The sequence below is a fragment of the Heterocephalus glaber genome, unplaced genomic scaffold, assembly GCF_053883595.1.
Source record: "Heterocephalus glaber isolate CG9 unplaced genomic scaffold, H.glaber_assembly_v1.0 deba00001593, whole genome shotgun sequence".
NCBI classification, from domain to species: Eukaryota; Metazoa; Chordata; class Mammalia; order Rodentia; family Bathyergidae; genus Heterocephalus; species Heterocephalus glaber.
The window spans coordinates 11566542-11586440 of record NW_028258368.1 but is presented as its reverse complement, the minus strand read 5'-3'; the positions used below and the strand labels follow the sequence as shown (position 1 = coordinate 11586440).

Below are 19899 nucleotides of genomic sequence, written 5' to 3'. Positions count from 1 at the left end.
GTCAGACCTCCTTATCATGAGCTTTCTCAGCACACCATTCTGCTCCTTCACACCTGAGCCCTAAGTATGACAGCAATTTTAAATTCACCTGAAACTTGATTCACATCAGTCTCCCTATAAGCTCAGCAAGAACAGAGACTGTCAGGCTGGGGATTTAGCTCAGGGGTTCCGCCCCCTGCCTGGCAAGCACAAGGTCCCAAGTTAGATCCCCGTTACCAAAAAAATAGAAAGTACAAGAACAGAGACTGTCAAGATTCTTGCTCACTATTTCACGACTCCAGCTATTTATTACCTAGTGAAGGAACTGATCAGAGAAGCCAAGAAACATTGCAGCAGAAATGGGTGAATGAAAAACTGAAGAGACAAACACCCTAAATAAAACTGGAAGGAGTAACAGAGTTCTGTACTCTAATAAGATCCAAACAGATTTACAGCTAATTTATATCAAACTTTAAAATAATAAGTAATTCATATATTATTTAAACCATTTCAGCCCATAGAGAAGAATGGAATATTTCTCAATTCATTTTATAAGTATAACATAATTCCGTATCAATACCACCTATGGAAGAACAAAAGAAAACTACTGAGCAATCTTAGTTAAAACAGATGCAAAACTTGAAAATAAATACTACAACTAATCCAAGAGTTAAGAATATATTACAAATAAATAGGTTCCATGCCAGATATGTAAAAATGGTTCAACATAATATAATATATTGAATACATTGAATAGTAGATCATATGATATATAAATTATAGTTTAAAAAAGCTATTTTTGAAACAATAGTAATAAAAAAACCACATTTTCTTTATCCAGTTTCCAGTTGATGGGCACTTGGGCTGCTTCCAAGCTTTAGCTATTACAAACTGTGCCGCTATGAACATGGGTGAGCATATATCACTGTGGTATGATTCTTTTAATTCTTTGGGGAAGATACCCAGCAGGGGAATAGCTGGGGCAAATGGGACCTCTAGTCCTAGTTCTTTGAGGTATCTCCATACTGACTTCCACAGTGGTTGCACCAGTCTGCACTCCCACCAGCAATGGAGAAGGGTTCCTTTCTCCCCACAACCCCGCCAGCATTTGTTATTGGTTGATTTCTTGATAGCAGCCATTCTTTCTGGGGTGAAGTGGAATCTTAGTGTTGTTTTCATCTGCATCTCTTATAAAATGGAGTACTACTCAGCCATAAAGAATGAAAAACTAGAGTCATTTATAGCTAAATGGGTGCATTTCGAGGCCATACTCTTCAGTGAAATAAATAGGACACACGTGTAAATACCGAATAGTTTCACTAGTGTGAGAAACTGATAGTGTAAACAAGGGTTAAAATGATTAAAATGAATAATTGATAATTTGAAATAGGAAAAAAGGTCCAAAGACAAAGGAGTGAAGGGAAGGGAAGGGGAAAGGAAAAGAGGGAAAGGAAAAACTATGAGAAAAGAAAAAAAAAAAGGAAATGAAATCTATGTAAATAGGGAAGGGCAGAGGGGGTGAAGGGTGCACAGGTAATCGGGAAAAAAAAAAAAAGAACCAAGATATACAATGTACAGGTACAAACACCCAATGATAAATGTAAGCAAACTGTATACCTAAAATGTATCAATAAAAGAACTAAAAAAAAAACAATAATAATAAAGGACTAACCAGTAAGTGCTTCTTATGCCCCTAGTATAAATGATACATCAGTGTACATTGTATATTTATATCTTTATTTTTAATACTATACCTTGCTTTACAAGTTCCTTAACATTTTTGCCATAAGAGAAAAGTTCCTTAAATATACAGTTATTCTTTTTTTTCAAGTAAAACCATTAAGATAACTGATCACAAAAGGAATGCTCTGAAATTAGTAACCCCTAATGTTAAAGTGCGATTACCCCAATAAATTGCTGTCTCTGAGACACTGCGCATGTAATAGTTGACATGTTTTTTTTTATAATGTCAAAGAAAACTAGATCAGTGTACATCAGAAAACCTCTCCATGAAGAAACTGCTAATTGCAGAAGATTAATGTAATTTGAAAACAGACCATAAAAACGGGAAGGAAAAGGAGCTTTTATCAAAGTACACAGCAGGGCATGCAAGGTACCACCTGTGGAGCACACATACATACCACTTTGAGAACTGGAAGCCATTTCCTTAATGAAGTAACTAGGGCACTTAAGTAGGAACATGGGAAATATGGCTATATCTCTAGTTCTTGCCTTTCAGCTCAAAGTGCCTGCTTGCAGAGGGGAATGATTGAGATGAAAACTAAGTAGAATCAGCTGTAAGATCTAGAAGAATCAATCGGGAATCCCTAATATTACCTATATGTAAGAGGTACCTATATGTAAAAAGAACAAAAAAAGAACTAAAAGTCTTCTCAAAGCTCAGCTCTCTATTAAATAAAGAAAAAAAACTATGATGTTTTGTAAAATGTTATCCAAACAGGGCCAGGGATTTAGCTCAGTAGTTCTGGTGCCTGCCGTGCAAGCGCAAGGTCCCGAGTTTGATCCCCAGTAGAAAAAAAAAAAAAAAAAAAAAAAAAAAAGGTTATCCAAACTACCTCTATAAATTTCAACAGAAGTGACAAGTATATCAAAATGGATTCTTAAGCACCACATTTTTATAATATGTACTTAAAAGAGCCTGTGCCTAATATGCACAAAACGTCACACACATATTAGGATCATGGATTAAAAGGGTTAAATAAAATCACTTTAAAAACAAAAGGTGACCTACCATTATGTGTTCAAGTAGGGAATCTATTGCGACTATGTTATCAAAATACGTTCTGTAAAAAAGGAATATAAATCTTGTAAGTATTCTTATTGAGATCACAGTACATATTAAACTTTTAACACACTTTCTAGATTTGTCTATATTTAAATAAACATGAAGATATGTGTCCTTTGATTCTTTTCCTTTTGTGGAAACAATATTACCTTAAAGAAATAAACTTTATTATTGCCTTAATCTAATGACTCTGATTCCAAATGACACATTTAGTAATTATGCTAAGTAACTAGGCTGAGAGAAAGGTTGTAGTATTTAACTACAACTAAGCAGGACTAAAACTGGGTCCACCATATTTAATATTTCCATGAATAACTTGGATCTGAAATGAAAATGTTTAAATTTGCTAAATCTCAAATATAGTTAAAATGTAAAGGATCACTGAAAATTGGAGAAAGTTAATTTAGTTGTATTGAGAAAGCAATGCAGCTGGGTATGGTGGCTCGGGCCTTTAATCGCAGCACTCTGGGAAGCTGAGGCAGGAAGATCGCAAATTCCAAGCACCTTCTGGGAAACTTGGCAGCTTAGAAAGACTGATCTCGAGATAAGAAAGAAAAAATGGCCTCAGATGTAGCTCAGTGGAAATGTCTGGGTTTGATCCTCAATAATACAAAAAAAGAAAAAAAGAGGAAGCAATGTAATTCATTTGAGAAGAAAAATCAAATTCCAAGTAATAATAAGGATCTAATGAATACATAAAATATATTTCCATCATTATGAACAGCAAGTAAATGTTTTTGAGATATATAAAACAAAAACATAAAAAATACTCAATATAAACACTACTGGCTACATAACGTTTTAAGTTTAGGTTCATGTAAATTTAGCAATGCTCTCACAACTAAGATAACTTACAGCAATGAATGGTGACTTTTGTTTAAGAGACAAATTATTTAGCTTGAAGCCACTGAGACTTAGGACACAATTTACCAAACCGTACACTAAGGTATACATTAAATAAAGAAGATTGTGAAGTAAACGAATTTTCTACTGGAGGAAACAGTAGGAGGGAATAAAATATCACAGAAGGTATTTGGTTGACTTCTGAACACTTGCAAAATATGTAAATACATCAGTCAGAGAAGGTGTATAACTTTCCTTTCCTTGGGTTTTGAAGTAATTTAATCACGTATCCCAGAGATACTGTGTTTAAATGTGTTTTAAAGGAGACGGTTGGCAAAAGTGACCAAAAGAGAACTTCTTCAGTTCCAGATTTCTCTAATTTTAGATTTCAGAAAATAGATATAATATGAACTCAGACTAATTATTCGTAAGTATTCCAATACTTTTGATGGGTAAGATTATTAAGTGCCACCACAGCACTATGCAAGCTGCAATGCACATTATACTTTTTGGAGGCTTGGGAAGAATATGAGCATTATTCCTTTAGTAAACTTGTAGGAGGACATGTCCCTGAAGTTGCCATATCCTGGGGCATTTTTTAGATTTCAATGAATTAGATAGATCAGATATGTAGAAGATCTCTTCTGAAATAAGCAAAACCAACATGAACCTGGAATTAAATAGGTATCTATAATTACTTTCACTACCAAGGCAATGATCAGTTCTAGATCAAACTTCAAAGAAATGCAATACTTTTTCAAAAAGGTATTTGAGATACTAGACACAGAAAAGTTAAAACAATAATATTAATAACACTGTTAAATTGCCATTTCTAGAAAATGTTTGATAGGACATTTGGAAAAAAATTTTAGTGGGACACTTCCACTCCTATTGCTGTCAATAGTCTCCTAAAAACATAGGTACTTAGTGTATTCATATGTTTTAAGAAAGTCTAGTTAGAAAATATATCAAATTGAAAATTAAGATCATTATATATATATCTATCTATAATTCTTTACTTATAAAGATGGATGAGGATATAATTTTATAATCTAAAATATGATTAATCATTCTTCCAAGATTACTTATATAATACAGTTACTGGCTCCAGTGGCTGGTAATCTATTACTGTTAGGGCCTGCATGTATAACCATTGATCTATAAGGCATCTCTTGAAATGAGCACTTACTTTGATACATCTAGTAGAAAGTCATTCAATTCAGTCTGCTTGGCAAGACCCCTGCATACCTGCCATATAAAACAATGGCTATCAGTTATAAGATACTTCCACTTATTTAAAATGAGATTTTCAGAAATACTATTATTAATAACAATCATTTGGCTTGTAACATAATAATACCGATAACTATAAATAGTTGAATATTAGATGTACTAAACATTGTTCTGAACATTGTATAGTTATTATCTCATTTAATTACCACATAACTCTTTATATTTGAGACTTACACTTTATCACTGAGCATAAAGAAGTTGAGAACCTCATTCAGGACCCAGAATTATTAGGTTGTAGAACCAGAGTTCAGATCTAAGTAGACTACTCTCTATTGCTTTTTACAACTGCTTTGAAACATTGTAGGTAGGCATATATTCCACCTATACTTGATTATCTAAGAAGTATTCTGCTGTTCATTCTACATACTATCCTAGAATTCTGTTTTTCTATCATACAGTTTCTCAACATGAAATGGACTTGGAGAAGAAAACAACTGGAGGGAGAGGGGGAGGGAGAGAAAAAGGCAGGGAGGAACAGAGAGCAAAAGAGAGCACACAAAAATGCAAAGTGCTACCTTGCTACTGTGTTTCTGAACTTTAAAGTTTAGTTAGTTACAGGGCAAACTTTAGGTAGTCTGTGATTCTTAATTTACACCATATCTTCATAGTAACTATGTGTCTTAAAGTTAGGCTTGATGCTTCATAGACTATTGAGTCTATAGGATAATTTAAATTAGGGAACAGAATCATAAAAATATCAACAAAATTCCCAGTAGGAGATTGCTCCTAGTTTTTCAATGGAAGGCAAAAACTATAATGGGACACATTATCATTTATTGTATAAATGATTTATAAGATATAATATATATATGGAGAGACAGAATGTAAATGGAAGATACTTAAGACAAGGAGTAAGGAAGTATAGGAGATTGAATAAATACAAAGTTTTAGAAACAGTGAAATAGTTTAATATCAAAATGTAAAGCATGAGGTTATTTATTAACTCATATTCCAGTCCCCAGTGCTCAAAGTAATTGTCTTTCTAAGTAAGGCCCTATAAAACCAGCCCACAGACCCACCTGCACCTGATGTATTGCTACTGAAGCCCAGGCAAGATTTGCTGTTGCAACCTAAAACAAACAAACAATAAAAATATTATATGTAACAAAATTTTATTAGTTACATGATGAAGAATTCTCTGAGGTCACTGAGCTTTTGAATATTCTGCAGAACAGAAAGTACCATACATTAACACAGTTTCTCTTTTATAGTTGTTTCCCCTTATAATTATTTAAGTTTAATGTTCTCTTGTGCATCTTAATATTGGATAAAATGTAAGATAAATTGATTAAGAGAGATGTTATCCAATGACTTTAATATAAAAGTGGATATTATTTAGTTTAACAAAAATACTATTTAAAAGTTCTCCAATGACCACTTTAAAATTATATATATATATTTTTTAGATGAGTGTTTCTCATTAAATTTATTGGTACATTTTAGGCATACAATACTGTTACATTCATCATTGGGAACTTGAAAAATTATATATTTCTAAGAAGTAAAAGTCATGTGTACATAGTAGCTGACAAGTTTTCAAATTACTATCTGTTCTGTTTATTTATTTATTTATTTAACAAATACTTGCTGGATGCCAGGCAATGTTCTATGTGCTGGAGGCAGAGCAGTAAACAATAAAAATGCAATAGCACTTCCTGTCCTGCTGGGAGAGACCCAGACAGCGACAGAAGGAAGCATCATGTGTAGTGTACTAAGGAGCAACAGGTGCCACAGGGGAAAATAAGCAGGACAGAGGAAAGGGGACACTGGAGCCCTCAAATAGACAGAGCATTCAGTGCAGGCTGAAGCCAAGGCAGCCACTGTCCATGCCCTGGGGCCCAGTGCGGTGGAGGCAGGGTGGGAAAGGTGGGGTCAAAGATGCATTCATTCAAGCAGGGGACAAGGTGAGGCAACTGCAGTGACTTGGTTCGAACTGGATGTGAGAGAGATAGCATTTTAGGATCTGGGGTTAGCATTAATGAGCCAACTCTAATTCAGTGCATAGGGAATGTCTTCCTGATATGACTGACATTAAAACCTTTTTTCAGAACACACCATAGGAAGAGGACTTTTTAAGGAGACACAAAGACAACCATTAGGTAAAATCTTTTTCAAAGTCCTCTTGCTGGTTTATTTGACTCACAGTATGATTTATTTTTATTGGTAAAATATTATGTTACAGAGAAAAGACTACATTTTTAATTTAATCAAGTTTCCCTATAAACAGCTGCAGAATGAAAGTTTTTAAAAAAACATTATTATTAGAATCAAGACACTATGAGGTAAATTGTAGTTTTAAATATTCATTCACACATGCAAGTAAGACTAACAGTCACCAGAGGTGAGCTAGTGGTGGCACCAGTCCTAGGCAGCAATGTCCTAGGCCTCACCTCCTGATGACTGAGGCAGAAGGCTTCCTTGCCCCAGTGCCGGTACAGCTCCAGGATGCCAATCAAATCACCAATCGCAGTGATAATTGGCAAGCAGAGAACAGACTGGATACGAGTCCCTGATTCTAGTCCAGTACCTCTTGGAAAACGTTCATCCTGAAAAGCACAAAGGGAAAAAGATATAAATTCAGAAAAATAACCCCAAATCATAATGCTATGGCCCTTAGTTTTATCAGAAATTGGAATGAGACACAGAATTAAGAATAAGCAGTCCTTTTCAAAGGAATACCAAATGATGACAATTAAAATATATTTTGTTTAAAATGTCTATTTTTAGCAATATGGAACCTATACCCCAATAGTGCATTAATGTTTCTTTATCCTTATATGGTACACATTTTATGAGTAAATGGGGTATGTTAATTCAATGCAATAATAACAGTAATAATAAAAGTTGACACGCATTCATCCCCTTCTATGCCAGAACTAACCTAAGGCTTCATAGGTATGTGATAGTGCAAATCACTCCTCATGCAAACATTACATGATGAAATTATCTATATACATCTCTTCTACTTTTAAAATGAGAATAACATGAGGGTCTATGTTGACAATAGTCAATTTAATTGAAACTCAAAAGCCCATACTAAGTATTCAAATATCTAATCATTAGCAATTATTTATCTTAAGAATAGAAATTAGTTCTCTGACAAGTTCCTAGCTTAGGAAAATCATTCAAAGGATGTATAGAGAAATAAAAGGAATTAATATCATAAACACTAATTCTCTTATGCAATTTCTATTATCTATACAAAGCTAATAATAGGCATGAATTAGAACTTTCTATGAGCCAAAAATAGAATGAATTTATACTTGTAATGTAGAAATGTTTTTGAAAACATACATACAGGGCATTTTCAAATGAGACACATATACAGCACTTACTATTAATCTTACTTTCCCTTATCACTCTCATTCTCTCTCTCTCTCTCTCAAGCAACTACCTGGTTTGTTCAAAGTGACAGAGATAATTACTGGCAAAACCAAAATTAAAATTCAAGTTTCAAGACTCCAATTTACTGCTTTTTCAGAGCAAATTCTTTATATCTATGTACTTGTTTGTAGTTGTCACATTCAAAGCCTATGTTCCTTTAGTGGCATTTTATTAAAATGTCTGCCATGTATATATTGTAGCTGACTAACTGCATGAAGAGGTCTACTTTGTTATGTTTGTCTGTAGCCAAATCCTATTTACTCCCTCCCAACACTGAGTCTGGGCCTGCTTGGGTGATCTTCTCTGGCTAATGGGAGGGCAGTAAAGTAGATGTGAGCTCAGACTTGAAAACCCACATTTTTACTTCGCTGAGTCCTCCTACCATCAAAAGAACATGCCTGGCTGGTCTTACTGCAGTGGAGTGAGAGACACATGGAGAGCTGAGGCCATCTCAGAGCAGCCAGAACTAACTAATGGTTAGCTGACCTCAGACCTCTGGGCAAACACAGCCAATGGCAGCCAGATCAAACACAGCCAATGGCAGCCAGAAGGGGACAGTCCTGGGACTCATGAGAAATAACTAGAGGCCACAGTATGACACCACAGACTAACTCATTCATGTACATACTGTCAAGATGTACTGGGGCTCACTATGTAGTTCTGGTTGGCCTTGAACTCACTATGTAGACCTGGCTGGCCTTGAATTCATGGCCATCCTCCTGCCTCTTGAGTGCTTGGATTATAGGCATGTGCCACCATGCCCAGTAGAAAACATGTATTTTTATGTTTAATAATACTAGCATGTGTTGAAATGAGAACTCTTCAAATCCATTTCTTTAGTGAGTACACAAGATACAATTTTCTAAGTATAAAAATTAATTTAAATACAAATTCATTTGTAGATCTGTAATTTAATTTAATACTTTCATTTTTATGAAAATGCTTAAACTTTAATGCCAAAATGATACATTTTCTCTCTTAATTAAATACTTTGGGCTAGAACTGTCACAGAATCAAAACCCTTTACCCCAAGGATGTCTTCTACGAGCAATGTTTTCCTGGACTTGGCCACATAAGCAGAGATAGTAGTGCCCTGGGTTATGGGCCCTGCAGGGATGAGCCTGGGTTTTCTTTCCTTTATTCCAGGTGGTGTGAACATGCACAGACTCTAGGAAAGAAAAGGAAAAAAAAGAACATGTTTTATAAACTATCCTGTATACAATACCAAAAGGCACCTGGATATTACTTAATACCCACGAAAACTCTGTGAGTCAAATAAATGAGGACACATAGATGAGGAAAGGTGAATAAACTGAAGTATCTGTTAAACTAAGTTAAACTATCGCTTATATTTTTAATTTATGCAAAATACAGGTTTCAAATATTCAAGGACTTGAGTGAACAGGCACAGAAAAACTCCTGAAATAGACTCCTGTTTGATACCTAGAAATAGTAAAATGAGAAAAAACTGTATCCTTAAGATTGTCACACCATTAACTAAGGCAGGGCTCAGAGTCCCCTCAAACTTGACAAATATATCTGAAGGCAGCATAGGCAGGGAACTATGAGTCAATTCTTTAGTTATGCTTTTTACTTTAATGAAAAATATTTCCTTTAAAGATCATTTTTTTAAAAGACTCAATCATTCACAGTGCTTAAACAGATATGCCATAAAATTGCACATTCAGGATATTCTTGAAAAATGTGCTCTTCTCTGTGTAAAATCACGATAATCTTATGATCTTTCTTTCTCAAATGACTGAATGGGAGAGCAGTATTTTTAAATAAACTTGTTTTCAAAAATATCAGAATCAGTTATTTTGATAAAATCCAATCATTTAAAAATTATTCTCAACTAAGTTAAGAATTGCCGTTCAAAACAAATCATCTAAGTTTTCATCGGTGTTTTGACATAGTTGTATTAGGATAGTTCGCCCATTTTAAAAACATTAAGCATCACGTAAATTTTCCCTATGTTTCACTTTAGTTTTATGTTAAATGAGATTGCTATAACTTAAAAGTTAATGACCTTGAAGTAATAAATCTCAGACAACTCTCTTAACGTAAATATATTCCTATTAATACTTGCCATTTACTAGCATGGTTCTAGGATGACACAGGAAGTAAAGAGCATATATGTCAGATAAATGATTTTCAAGCTTTGTAACATCAGAGAACTCCTTCTTCAAATACTTTACAATCACAGGCAAATGATCCCTATCAATTTAAGCTGCATGCCAAGGTCAATGAGGAGGAGCTAGGAGTAAAAGAGAGCATTGGCCTAACCCTGGCATCTTTATTTATTTTTTTTTGTATATCCTTTTATTGGTACATTTTAGGTATACAATATAATGACATTCATCATTGGAAATATGCATCTTTTACATAATCTCTCTTGGTTCTTATTTTTCTCCTTTCCCCTGCCCTCCTTTCAACCCCTCCATCCCTCCCTATTTACAAAGACTTTGTTTCCACTTTTTCATTTTCTCATATTAATTCCATTCCCTTCTTTCCTTTCCCATACGCCCCCCACGTCCCCCTCCCCTTTGCCCCTTTTCTTCCTATTTCACGTTATCTATTATACCTTTTACTCCTTATTTACATTTTCAGTTTCTCACACTAGAGAAACTATTTGGTATTTATACATGTGTGTCCTGTTTATTTCACTTAAGAGTATGACCTCAATGTGCATCCATTTAGCTATAAATGTCTCTAGTTTCTCATTCTATATGGCTGAGTAATACTCCATTTTATTAAAAAACCCACATTTTCTTTATCCAGTCTCCAGTTGATGGGCATTTGGGCTGTTTCCAAGTTTTAGCTGTCACAAACTGGGCTGCTATGAACATGGGTCCACATATATCACTGTGGTATGATTCTTTTAATTCTTTGGGGAATATACCCAGCAGTGGAATAGTGGGGTCAAATGGGACTTCCAGTCCTAGTTCTTTGAGGTATCTCCATACTGGTTTCCACAGTGCTTGCACCAGTCTACACTTCCACCAGCAGTGGAGCCTTATTCCTCTTTCCCCACAGCCCTGCCAGCATTTGCTATTGGTTGATTTCATGACAGCAGCCATTCTTTCTGGAGTGAAGTGGAATCTCAGCGTTGTATTCATTTGCATCTCTCGAATGACCAGTGATGTTGAACATTTTTTCATATGTTTATTTGCCATGTCTACTTCTTTGTGTGAGAAATGACTTTTCATTTCAGATGTCCATTTTTGGATTGGGTCTTTAAATTTGGGAGGTCTGATTTTTTTAAGTTCTTTATAGATTTGAGATAGTGGACCTTTGTCTGAAGGACCGCTGGTAAAAATTTTTTCCCACATTGTGGATTGTCTCTTCACACTGCTGGTGGTTTCTCTTGCTGTGCAGAAGCTTTTTAGTAAAAAGAGATCCCACTTGTTCATTGAGCTAGTTCACGGGCAACTGAGGTTTTGTTCATAAAGTCTTTTCCTACCCCAATGTCTTCAAGAGTTCTACCTAACCTCTGTTCCAGTTGGTTCAGCGTTTCTGTTTTTATATTTAGATCTTTAATTTATTTCGATTTTAGTTGAGTGCATGGTGAGAGATACAGGTCTAGTTTTAGTCTTTGGCAAGTTGAAACCCAATTTCTTCAGCATCATTTATTAAAGAGACTATCTTTCCTCCAGGGAGGGTATTTGGCTCCTTTGTCAAAGATGAGGTGGCTGAGTGTGTCTGGAACTGTTTCTGCAACTTCTAAAATGTTCCACTGGTCTTCAGTTCTGTTTCTTTGCCAGTACCATGCTGTTTTTATCACAGTAGCTTTGTAGTAGAGTTTAAAGTTGGGGGTTGTAATACCCCCTGTCATGTCTCTGTTACCTAGAATTGCTTTTGCTATTGCAGGTCTCTTCTTGTTCCAAATGAATTTTTGGATTGTTTTCTCGAGGTCTATGAAGTATGCTGCTGGGATTTCAATTGGGATTGCATTGAATCTATATAGCAATTTTGAAAGTATAGCCATTTTCACTATGTTGATCCTTCCTAGCCAGGAGCAAGGGAGGTCTTTCCATTTTCTGGTATCCTTTTCAATATCTTTTTTCAAAGTGCTATAGTTTTCAGAGAAGAGGTCTTTGATTTCTTTTGTTAGGTTGATTCCTAGGTATTTCAGTTTTTTGGATGCTATTGTGAAAGGAATTGTTTGCCCTATTTCTCTCTCAATGAGTCTGTTGTTCGTGTAGAGGAAAGCTATAGATTTTTGTGTGTTGACCTTGTATCCAGCTACTTTACTGAATTTGGTTATTAAGTCTAGAAGACTTTTGGTGGAGTTCTTGGGGTCTTCTATGTAGAGTATCATGTCATTTGCAAATAATGACAATTTGACTTCTTCATTTCCTATCTTTATTCCTTTCATTTCTTTCTCTTGTCTAATTGCCGTGGCTAATGTTTCCAAAACTATATTGAACAAGAGTGGTGATAGTGGACATCCTTGTTTTATTCCTGATGTTACTGTGAAGGATTTCAGTTTTTGACCATTTAGGATGATATTGGCTATTGGTTTTTCATAGATGGCTTTTATTAGATTGAGGTAGAGACCATCTATTCCAAATTTTTGTAGAGTTTTTATCATAAATGCATGTTGGATTTTGTCAAATGCTTTTTCTGCATTAATTGAGAGGATCATATGGTTTTTGTCCCTGGCTTTACTGATATAGTATATTACATTGATTGATTTGCCTATGTTGAACCATCCCTGCATCCCTGGGATGAATCCCACTTGGTCAGGGTGTATGATCTTCTTGATGATCTTCTGCATTCTGTTTGCCAGTATCTTATTAAGGATTTTGACATCTATGTTCATTAGTGAGATTGGCCTATAGTTCTCTCTTTTGGTTGGATCTTTCTCTTCTTTGAGGATCAAGGAGATGTTTGCTTCCAGGAATGATTTTGGGAGTATTGCTTCCCTTTCAATTTCACTGAAGAGTTTAAACAGTAGTGGCAGTAGTTCCTCTCTAAATGTCTTATAGAATTCAGTGGTGAAACCATCAGGACCTGGGCTTTTCTTAGTTGGTAATTTTTAAATTACATTTTCAATTTCATTGGTTGATATTGGATTGTTTAGAATTTTTAGGTCTTCTTCGTTTAACTTTGGTAATTCATACGTGTCTAGGAATCTGTCCATTTCTTCTGTGTTTTCCATCTTATTGGCATATAGGTTCTGGAAGTAGGTATTGATGATCCTCTGGATTTCTGCTGGGTCTGTTGTCATTTCACCCTTTTCATTTCTAATTGCATGGATTTGGGCCTTTTCTTTCCTTTTTCTGATAAGGTTGGCTAAGGGTTTGTCAATTTTGTTGATTCTTTTGAACAACCAACTCTTGGCTTCATTGATTTTTTTGTATCATTCTCTTAGTCTCCATTGCATTGATTTCTCCTCTGATCTTCATAATTTCCTCCCTTGTATGAGCTATGGGTTTGTCCTGGTCTTCTTGTTTTAGAAGCTTGAGGTTCAGCATCAGGTTGTTTAATTGGGCAAGCTCTGTTTTCCTAATGTGATTATTCATTGTTATGAATTTCCCTCATAAGACCACTTTCATTGTGTCCCATAGATTCCCATATGTTGTATTGTCATTGTCATTGTCATTGTCATTTATTTGAAGGAACTGTCTGAGTTCTTCTTTAATTTCCTCTGTGACCCATTGGTTATTCAGAAGTGTGTTGTTCAATTTCCATGTGTTTATGAAGTTTTTGCAGTTTCTTTTGCTGTTGATCTCCAATATCATCTCACTATGGTGTGATAATATACAGGGCATAACTTCAATTCCTTTCCACTTACCTAAATATGTTCTATGAGTGAATATGTGGTCTATTTTGGAGTATGAGCCATGTGCAGCCGAAAAGAATGTGTATTCTGATTTTGTGGGGTGAAACATTCTGTAAACATCTGTTAGGTTCATATCTTCAATAGTTTGATTGAGTTCTAGTATTTTTTAAATTCTTTGCAAATTATTGAAAACTTAATGAGAAAGAAGAAAAATTCTTAGAATTATCATTGTACTGTTTACCTAATACTATATTACTACTTTCTGTTACCTACAACCTGAGTAAGGTAGACAGACTTAATGTCTGTAATAGAAGGGCATGTCATTCAATACTCAATAGTGTTAACATATTATGATCTCCTTTTCTTTTCTTTTTTAAAAAATTTTCTTAAATTCTTTTATTTGTACATTTTAGGCATACAACATATTTACATTTCTCATTGGGAACTTGTACCTTTACATGATGCATCTTGGTTCTTATTTTTTCCCCATTCCTAGCCCTCCCTTCATCCCCTCCACCCTTCCCTATTTATACTTTATTTCCAATAAATAAGAACAAAGAGAGATTATGTAAAGTTGCAAATTTCCAATGATGAATGTCATTATATTATATACCTAAAATGTACCAATGATTAGAATGAATAATCGATAATGCAAAATAGGAAGAAAAGGTCCAAAGGGGTAGGGGTAGTGGGAGGGGCAGGGAAAGGAAAGAAAGGAAAGGAAAAATGATGAGAAATGGAAAAAATTGAGTTCTAGTATTTCGGTGCTGTTTTTTGTCTAGTTGATCTATCTATTTGTGACAATGGGGTATTGAGGTCCTACACTACTATTGTATTAGTGCTTATAGGGTTTTTCATGTCCATTAGTATTTGTTTTATATAGTTAACCCTGGCATCTTTAAATAAATCACCATTATAAGGGACTAGAAACTAAATTCAAAGCATATTTGTTCCAAGTGTGTCCTCACATGTTTATGCTTAAGTAGTATTTATTATTAAGTGCAATGCATGTGAAAATATACCTAAGTGGTTGTTTTAGAAGGGATTAAACCTAACATAGTATGTTTAAGTCCTAGGTATACATTTACAAATAAAAATACCTATAGGATGATAAATGATAGCTTCATGTTATTTTTTTAGAAGGCCAGAAATCGGTGCCATATTTTATTTTATTTTTGACACTGCTTTTAAAGTTGCTGTACTTCTATTATGCACCAATATACATATAGCATAGAAGACTCTCATTAGATCTGGTATTCATCACTGGCTGAATGTAAGTCAGGCATCACCCTTTCTTACAACTGAGAGAAGCGTAGAAAATGATTCAAGAACAGGAAGAAGAGATGACTGCAAAAAAAAAAAAAAAACATTAAAGGTAATGGTATATTTAGCTTAAAGAAAAACCAGAATGACAATTATTTTCTCAGACTATGTGAAAGTCATGAAGAGGATGCTGAGCAATTGTTCCTTTACTCTATCAAAGACAGAACTCGAGGAAATGAACTTAAAATGAACTGATTGGTTTAGATAATTCTGTACAAAGAATATCCTATGAATGATTGGTTTAGATAATTCTGTACAAAGAATATCCTATGAATGATAATGGAAAGTAAACTCTGGAGCAAGTTTCCAATGGTAGGTTTTCATTCTCTCTCTTTCCTTTTCTTCTTTTTTTTTTTTTGTGTGGGGGGGTCATAGTTATTGGCTCTGTTTGTCTGAAGATACACAATGCTCATCTTTGTTGGATGACGTACTCATCAGCCTTTTAAGGCCAAATTTAGTTATATCTTCAAGTTATATTTGTCGCCATAATTCAATAATGATTTATCTCAGGCATTTCTATATTGTTTTTTTTTTTGGTACCAGGGATCGAACTCAGGACCTTGGGCTTGTGAGGCAGGCAGCAAGGCAGTCTTGCCTTAGATCTTAATACTTCAAAATAATTATAATTTATTTTGTAAGATACACAGTTTGCATTTTTCATTGATGGACAGTCTCCATTAATGCATTAATGTAAAGGAAAGAGAAACTTAATTTTTCAGAAGCAAGCAATATAATTATTGTACTAAGGATTTGACTAGGGTATTTAGGTCAATAAGATAACAGAAAATATTATATTCATTATTTTCATAGAAGGATAAATGAAAACAACACCAGACAGTATTTTGTAAAGTGTCAGTGCTCCTGTACATGTATTATCTATAAGAACCATTGATAAATCAAGTGTTAAAAACTAATTTCCACTCTAATTCTGTGTAAATTTATGTAACATTTATTAGCAAAACATTTTTTAGAGGCTAGAGATAAATACTACACCTAACAACAAGGAAAAGATCTGAAGTCCTAAACCTCAACCACCTGTCCTTTCCAGAGAAGAAATCAGCTGCCCTCAAGTTTCAGCATGACAGAGGGGTGCTGCTATTCCTGAGTGCTGCAGAGCTCTTGGGGTGACCACTACTCCCTTCACCCCCAAAGTAGCACACAGGAGATGGCCCAAAGACTGGAAATCAATCCAAATGCCAAGAAAGGCTACGAAGAGAATTATCCAACTTTTTTCAAAGAAACTCATTATAAACTAATCAAATTTATGTTAACAGCAAATTTTTACATACATTTTAAATGTAATTTAAACTACAAGACTGGTGGTAGAGGTGACATGCAATGGGTGGGGTTCACTGAAAAGGCAAAATATCATTCAAATTATAAGAGTTTTGGAGATATAAATGAATTTTGTGGAAAATGAACAGGAAAATAGACACATACTTTATAAAAATATGAAATGGAAAAATCAGATCTACCAGTTACAAATAATAGATAAAACTATTTCACTTGCTAAAAACATGCTTTATCTTTTTCTCATATACAGTTCAAAGATCATTTTATTTTTAAAACTTCATTTTAATGGTAAGACTTCCACTCACAACCAATTAAATTTTAGAAGTACTTGCTAGAAGAAAAAAAAAATAGGCTTTTATTTTTTTTACAAGACACTAGATGGCACTGGATAGCAAACAAATTTAGATCACTGTAGATGAGTGTGAGCAACTAGCAACCCACACTGGTCTAAAACTTGAAATAAATCTGCTAGAGTCCGTTATGCAATTGGAAAAAATCACACAATTAACACAAACTACCAGCTCCAAATACAAAGAATGAAATATTATCAGGGAACATTAATGTATATGTACTAAAGATAAAACTTGGATTCCGCTCTTCTTATTTGCTCCAATTTGTACACCTCAAACAACAGAACTGATTAAAATATATTCTTCCCAGTTTGGGGGTAACAAACATCACTGAATATGGGGTGGGGTATTCCACGTCTTTAAAAGAGGTAATTTATCAAGGCAGGAAAAGCACAGCTGATCTTTGAGGAAAGCATAAAAGTGGATTCAGAAGGGCCAGGGATGTGGTTCAGTGGAGCTACGCCTGCCTGGCAAGTGCAAGATCTTAAATTCAATCCCCAGGACCAGAAAAAAAAAAGTGGAATGGGAGCCTATGGAATCAAACTCAAAGAAAGGCTTTGGTTTTTCACTAGCCACATAAAGCTGAACAGACATTTAACCATATTAGACACATTGGTTACCTCATTACTAAAATGAAAAGACTAGATAATTTTGAAGTGTCTCTTTTAGCTAATATTCTATGAATCTAGGGGTTTCATAACCATCTAGTTGCTCATGTCTTCAAATAAAATAAAAACAAACAACTATTTAACCAAATCTGTATGTCTTGGAAAAGTTATTATAAAAAAATCAATGTATGAAAAGCTATTTGTGATCTTACTTTGGAATTGAAATTTTAAAGCATAATTAGACTCCATAAAATTTACAGCTTTTATAAACTACACGTATGGACAACACGTGAAAAATTATAAGGATAACATGTTATACATCGGCTACAATATGTGACTAGGTATAAATAAATGAGAAGGATTAAAATCACAAAAAAATTGAACTAAGCAAAACTTTAATTATAGAAAAAATACTTTTGTTATAAAACATCTCAACTGTACCTTGCATATGTCAGACACTGCATAGGTCAGGATACAAAATATATTGTTTCCTGTAATAGCTCCAGAGGTTTCAAAATCATTTCTTCTGCCTAAAGAAATCCTTCATTTATCATCTATAAGACGGGAGGTGTTAAAATATGCACTCAAATATTAGCTCATCATCCAATACCTTATATATGATTCAGTGCCACCAAATTCATGATCCCAAGCACTGGTTAGCATAAGAGGCCATGTGCTGTAACTGTTGATTTCTTTCTCTCCTTTTGGTTGTACATTCTTTGATGAAAGAAATACTCACTTTTTTATTTATCTCTGTACACTCAACATTTTTTGGTACTCAACAGGTCTTTAAAATGGTTTTTTGAAAGAAAACCATTTATAACATTTAACCAATGGCAGGTAAATTGAAGCTTAGAAATTTAAGAATCTTGTCAAAGTTACACAATTACTAAATGGTGAATCAGAATTCACAGATCCGACTCCAGAACCAAAAGTTTTTTCAAAGCTAAACTGCTTCTTGGAGAGCCCCACCCTGCCACTTCTGGGACAGTGTGGTTAGCACAGGTAGGTTCCTTCCTAGGTGCTGCTCCAGCAGTAAGCAACAAGCAGCCCAGGGGCACATCAGTCCGCTTCATCCCTCCCTTGGGTCTGGCACGGTGTCTCACCACAGCTGGTACTCAAAACCAGTCTGTTTAATAAATGTCCTGCTGGTTTTGGGGGAGGTTATATATCAACACTATTTTCAACTTGTTCCTTGAGTGCTAGACTATTAAGTTTTCTATCATTTGCACTAGACGGGGCAATTTATAGTCCTTGAAAACTGTCCATTTTATCTAAATTTCATATTGATCTGTACAAATACCCCCTCATAATTTGTCATTTTCACTATATCTATTGTTTCACTTCTGTTTTAATGACTAAACATATATACTTATGTTTTTTCTTTCTTGGTTAGTTTAGCAAATAGTTTATTGGTACTGTCTTTAGATCTCAGTTTATACCAATTTTCTTTCCTCTACCTCCAGAGTTTAAGTTCATAAATACTAAGAGAGTAGAGTTTTGTTGTTGTTGTTGTTTCCTTTTGCTTTTAATTGATGGTACAAAATCAGGAAAATTAAATTAAATCACATTTTTAAAAACCTGAAAAGCATCATAAAAAAAATTTTAAACCCAGAAAAACAGCGTTGTACTTTAAAAAATGAATTAACTGCTTGACATGTACTTTGTGTGACCCCCTGCCTTTGGTGACCAACCCAGGTGAGGTGGGCCATTGGGCAGTCAGAACATTTCTAGAGGTCATTTCAGTGAGGGACAGCAAGGAATAACTTAACTGTGCATGTAAAGTACTGCAAACTGTATGAGAACACACAGGTAGAGTTTGTAAATCCCCCACAGTACATCCCTGGTGCCTGGAACAGTGCTTGCCTTATGGTAGTGTACCATAAAAATGGGTCGCATTAATGAACTTATTTTTGTTATTATTTATTAATATTTCTTACATACACAGTAAATATTTATCAGCTTAGGAATGTATATTTTCCACTGTGGACAACTTTGTTCAGAGACTTAGTGATACTACAATTTATTTTTATGAACATTACTGTCCAAATATTCAATTAAGTATGTTTGACATTTTCTTTATACAAGAAATTACTTGGCATATTATGTTTAATTTCCAAGATTTAATTTCCTTTTCTTTTTTTTGCTAATATAGGAATTCTAAGAATTCTTGAACGGGATTGAATGCAGCAAAGTTAGGGGTCAAACTGAGAAAGAAAGGGAAATCCAAGT

At 34.5% G+C, this 19899-nt stretch overlaps 1 protein-coding gene across 6 annotated transcripts in view; it reads right to left on the bottom strand.

The window, feature by feature from the left end:
* LOC101711466 (cAMP and cAMP-inhibited cGMP 3',5'-cyclic phosphodiesterase 10A) overlaps nucleotides 1-19899 on the bottom strand; it is a 339917-nt gene that overhangs the window by 89068 nt on the left and 230950 nt on the right. For all 6 annotated transcript variants that reach the window (XM_087193588.1, XM_087193587.1, XM_004856934.3 and 3 more), the window contains 5 exons: nucleotides 9333-9473; nucleotides 7312-7467; nucleotides 5941-5991; nucleotides 4818-4876; nucleotides 2732-2783 (listed from right to left, as the gene is read on the bottom strand). In XM_087193588.1, the coding sequence (XP_087049714.1) occupies nucleotides 2732-2783; nucleotides 4818-4876; nucleotides 5941-5991; nucleotides 7312-7467; nucleotides 9333-9473 (459 nt within the window). The remainder of the gene's footprint in view (nucleotides 1-2731; nucleotides 2784-4817; nucleotides 4877-5940; nucleotides 5992-7311; nucleotides 7468-9332; nucleotides 9474-19899) is intronic.